The 4,393-nt window shown below is 56.8% G+C and overlaps 1 protein-coding gene across 1 annotated transcript; it reads left to right on the top strand.

The window, feature by feature from the left end:
• Positions 1-398: 398 nt before the first annotated feature.
• Positions 399-2,524, top strand: LOC125520205. The gene is made up of 2 exons (XM_048685049.1): positions 399-1,748; positions 1,842-2,524. Exons 1-2 carry the CDS (start codon positions 562-564, stop codon positions 2,065-2,067), a joined length of 1,413 nt encoding a protein of 470 aa, XP_048541006.1. The 5' UTR covers positions 399-561; the 3' UTR covers positions 2,068-2,524.
• Positions 2,525-4,393: the final 1,869 nt, after the last annotated feature.

Genomic DNA, 4,393 nt, shown 5'->3' with positions numbered 1-4,393 from the left:
GTATGTGTAGCAGACTAGACTGAGGGGTATAATCGGATTAAGAGTACAGACCAGAGATGCTTTTTATTTTGTAGCCCGTAACAACGCATTGATGTTCTACTAGTATTGTTTTTTCATGGGTTGAGGGCCATAGTTGAACTCTACGAGCGTTCATCAAAAAGTTGAGAGATGTTCCTACAAAATCACAAAAAGGCTAAGAAGTGAATTTTCCACCAAAAAATTCCAAGATCTTTTTTGCTATGGCCAAAATACGGTTAGAACTATTTTCATCTTGATCACACTACACTCCAAGGCACAAACAGTGACACTACAACTAGGCCGCATCACATTCACGGGAGGCCGGCCAAGGCGGCAAGACGCGCACGCCCCTCCTGGATCTCCTTGGTTAAAAGCACCCGACGCGTTCCCTCGTCTGCTCGCATCCAGCCAGCCGCCTCCTTCGACGGCCGTGCGCGGTTTTCACACCTCCCTCGCGCCCGCGGTGCTGATCTCGAGGCCCAACCAGAGGCCGAGGGCTCTCGCCGCGCGCAGGGAAGGGGACTAGGACCAGACAACCTAGCCATGGGCTTCCAGGTTGCGGCCGTCGTGCCGTCGCCGTGCGCGCCCTCGACCTCCTCGCGGTCCCCGTTCCTTGGCGGCAGGCTCATGAGATCCTGGGCGCCCGGCGGTCTTGTGTCTCGCCGGCGTGGCGAGGGGCGGCCCGCGGGCGCGAGGTGCGCGCTGAGTGCCAGCATAGATGGCGTGGGCGGCGGGGACATGGAGTTCTTGAAGCGGATCGAGGAGCTGGCGGCGTCGGCGGGGGTGCGGACGGCGGGGTGCGGGTGGCCGCCGAGCCTAGAGCGGAGCGCGAGCGGCGTCGGGCTGCCCCTGTCTCTTCGGATGCTGAAGCGGAAGAAGCAGCAGCGGCGGCAGCAGCAGGTGCCGCAGCCGTTGCGGTGGGACGGGCGGCTCCGCCTGGGCTCCGCCGGCGAGTCGGTGGGCCGCGCCTTCTCCTCCATGGTGCTCATCGTGCGGGAGCTGCAGAGCTTCGCGCTGCAGCAGATGCTCTGCGACGACCTGCAGGCCGTCCTGGCGCGCGCCCACGGCGAGATGCAGGACTCGTTCGTCTGGCTCTTCCAGCACATCTTCGCCGGCACCCCGGCGCTCATGCTCTCCCTCATGCTCCTCCTCGCCAACTTCACCGTCCACTCCATGAGCAACAGCGTCGCCGCCGCCGCCGCGGCTGCCGCAGTGGTCGACGCCCAGCACACCGAGCCGTCCAACCCGCGGTTCGACGCGGCTTCGGTCAAGACGTTCTCTGCTGGCCGGACCGCCTCGGTCGGTGGGGGCAGCGGGAGTGGTGGCGATGTCCGGCCCGTCGCGGGCGCTTCCGGCGACGACCGGTGGGACGAATCCCGCTACAGTCTGAGCCGCGTCGCGCCACAGCAACTAACGCCGCTGGCGGGGACGGGCGCGGAGAATGTCGTGCCCGACGCCGGCGCCGTGGACGAGCAGGCCATCTGGGAAAAGATGGTCGCGGAGGCCTCGAGCATGCAGGCCGACGCGCGCGCCGACGAGCTGACGGACCCGGGCGTGCTGGGGAACCTGGTCGCGCCGGTGGAGGCGGAGATCGAGACGGAGGACGCCGGCGGCGAGTACGCGCGGACGGAGCAGCGGTACGAGCTGGCCGTGTCCGAGGAGCCCAACAACTCGCTCATCCTCGCCAACTTCGCCCAATTCCTCTACATCACGCGCAAGGACCACAAGCGGTAGGCCCTCGGTCACGCCCCCCAGTTGTTCGACGAATTGCCCGTCCATTTTCACCGTGGTTATTGATCTGTCGACGTATCTCTTAATCACAGGGCGGAGCACTACTTCGAGCGGGCGGTGCGGGCGGAGCCGGCGGACGCGGAGGCGCTGAGCCGGTACGCGACGTTCCTGTGGAGGGCGCGGGACGACGCCGAGGCGGCGGAGGAGACGTTCCAGCAGGCCATCGCGGCCGACCCCGGCAACGCGCACTACGCCGCCGCCTACGCGCATTTCCTCTGGAACACCGGCGGCGAGGACACGTGCTTCCCCCTCGACTGACGCCCGTGTTCTTGCGCCGCCCGCGGTGGATGCCGGCGCGAGGCGAGACGCCGAGAGCACGGCACCATGGCCGGACTAGTGGGCGGTGGATTGGAGCTGGGCTAACACATGATGATCCGTTTACTTAGTAGATTGAGTAGGAGCGTTCAGGGGGCGGTGTGGCGGTGATCCGGGAGTCCGTGGCGCCGTGTTTCCCGTCCCGGGAATACGGCGACCGGAGCTTTTGGCCGGGCAGACGTGAGGGCGAAGTCCCGATGAGCTTGCCGGTCATCTCCCTGGCATGCAATGGGTGGCTGTAGGCTGGCGGTGGCGCAGTGGGGAGGAAGAAGGGTGAGTGGTGGTGGCATGGATGTTTGGATATGTTGTGTGTAGCAACTTGCGTCCGGTAATTATGGTGTGTAGTATATGAGCAAAAGAACAAGTGAATAATAAGAAGGTGATGGTGATCGCGGTGCAATCTTTCTCGGATCTTTCGTATTTGTACTCTAGCCTCTGGGGATTGGAGTGCCCAAGGTGCAAAAATCGATTTGTAGCTAGTTGCACGTTCCCCGCTGATCGATTAGTGTTGCTAGCAGTATATGGTTACTGATTATCGCCGATGTTTAGAGCATCTCAAGCGGATCTTAAGCTTTTCGTTTTGATTACACCCCTTTTCAAGGGGATTGAAGGAATTTTGACTTATATGAAATTTAATCCCCCTCAACCGGATCAAGCCAAACCCTTAGTCGGTTTAAGGAAAATTCTAAGAGGCGCGAGGGCTGATGCTTATATTTGAGCAGCAGCAGCTGAGTCACTGGATAATTTTGGCCCCATCCCTCCGCATCGGCCATCCTTCTTCCTCCCCTCGCTCGCACCGCAACCACGTTGGTGCTGCCCCAAGCCACCTCGCAGCCCCTGCCTCCCCTCCACCTACACCACGGACCTCGACTCCCCCTAGCCCTCTTTGAATGGACCGCCGCCGCGCCTGGTCACCCTAAATGGTTGGATCTAGCTGTCAGGCATCGCCGCCGTCGAATCAACCCGGTGGGCCACTATAGAGTCGACGCTATGATTAGAACGGAGCCGCGCGAACCCCTTAGCACACACCGACGCAATAAGCTTCAGATCCATGTCTGACAAGCCACTATCGGCTACGCTGAAGAAGAAGTACCATGGCGTGTGGCAGCCGTTGTGGGGACGTGTGTGCCAGAGATTAAGGATTGGGACATGGGGAAGAGGCATTGGATCGCCAGAACAGGCGGCTCGCGCCTACAACATGATGGTGGTTCGCGTAAACGACACTAGGTGAAGATAAATTCCCCTGTCGATAGCGGCATCATCCTGAAATCTGTCCCCGTCGATCCCTGAGTGGTCTCCCGCCGCGAGGTGCGGGAGAATTGGGAGGCCTCCGAGGAGATCGAGGTCACGTGCGTCGACGAGGCTTACAAGGTTGAGCTCTGAGCGACATCCGGAGCTTGCGTCCGAGGAGTATCGGGTCTATGAGCTCTCCAAAAAGACTGCTGATGAGGTCGGGGCGTCAGAGAGGGAGGGGGGGGATATGGAGAAGCTCCATGCTAACGTTAATTTTTTTTGTTCGAATGAAGTAGTTTTAGTTCAGTAGTTTAAATTCATGTTATGCAATGTCTCGAATTGTGCTACTTTTGTTTTAATTTGTGTTTGAATCGAATAGTTTCAATTAATGTGAAATTTTTTTAGGGAGTTAAATTTTAAAAGGTTGGCTAGAAACTGATTTTATGCGGCTCCTCAAATATAAGGGGTTTGGGTTAAGGGGTCATTTGAGGTGCTAAATTATATGGGATTGACTAGATATGCCCTAACTCCTTATATTTGATTCACTAAAAAAATGGTTCCTAGCCGTACCCTTAAAACTTCACTCCATGAAACAAAACTTCGTCAATTTTTCTAAGTTTTTGTCTGCGTACTACATTTCAATTACATATTTGCACATGTATTAAAACCAAACTTAATAATCAAAGTTCACACAATCCATGAATATTACAATTTTAAAGTTCACGGATCGAATTATTGGAATTGAAACACACAAAAGGGTCCAAATGGAGTAAAGAGCATGATAGAAGTAGAACAATCAACCAGTGCTATGAAGCACACCAAAATCTCTCTCAACATTCTTCCTCGTCGATTCTTGACGCATTGCAAAGTGGATTCTCACGTTGCCTTCAATGGGCTCGCGGTTTTCCCCACAAATGTACTCCTCCGCTTAAACCATTCATCATGCTTCTCTACAATTCTTGCAATGGTGAGGAAGAGACTTTAGTGCATCCGAAACCGCCCCGAAAATACTTCTCCGGATAGGCTGCATTGGTGT

Source organism: Triticum urartu, chromosome 1 (genome assembly GCF_003073215.2).
Source record: "Triticum urartu cultivar G1812 chromosome 1, Tu2.1, whole genome shotgun sequence".
NCBI classification, from domain to species: Eukaryota; Viridiplantae; Streptophyta; class Magnoliopsida; order Poales; family Poaceae; genus Triticum; species Triticum urartu.
Note: the sequence above shows the minus strand (reverse complement) of the source record. Positions and strands in the feature narration are given on the sequence as shown.

What these genes read in the sequence shown, in the direction of transcription:
- LOC125520205 (XM_048685049.1), top strand. Translation starts at nt 562, where the DNA reads ATGGGCTTCCAGGTTGCGGCCGTCGTGCCGTCGCCGTGCGCGCCCTCG. An exon ending in ACGCGCAAGGACCACAAGCG is followed by an intron (nt 1,749 to 1,841) that starts GTAGGCCCTCGG and finishes TCTTAATCACAG; the next exon opens with GGCGGAGCACTACTTCGAGC.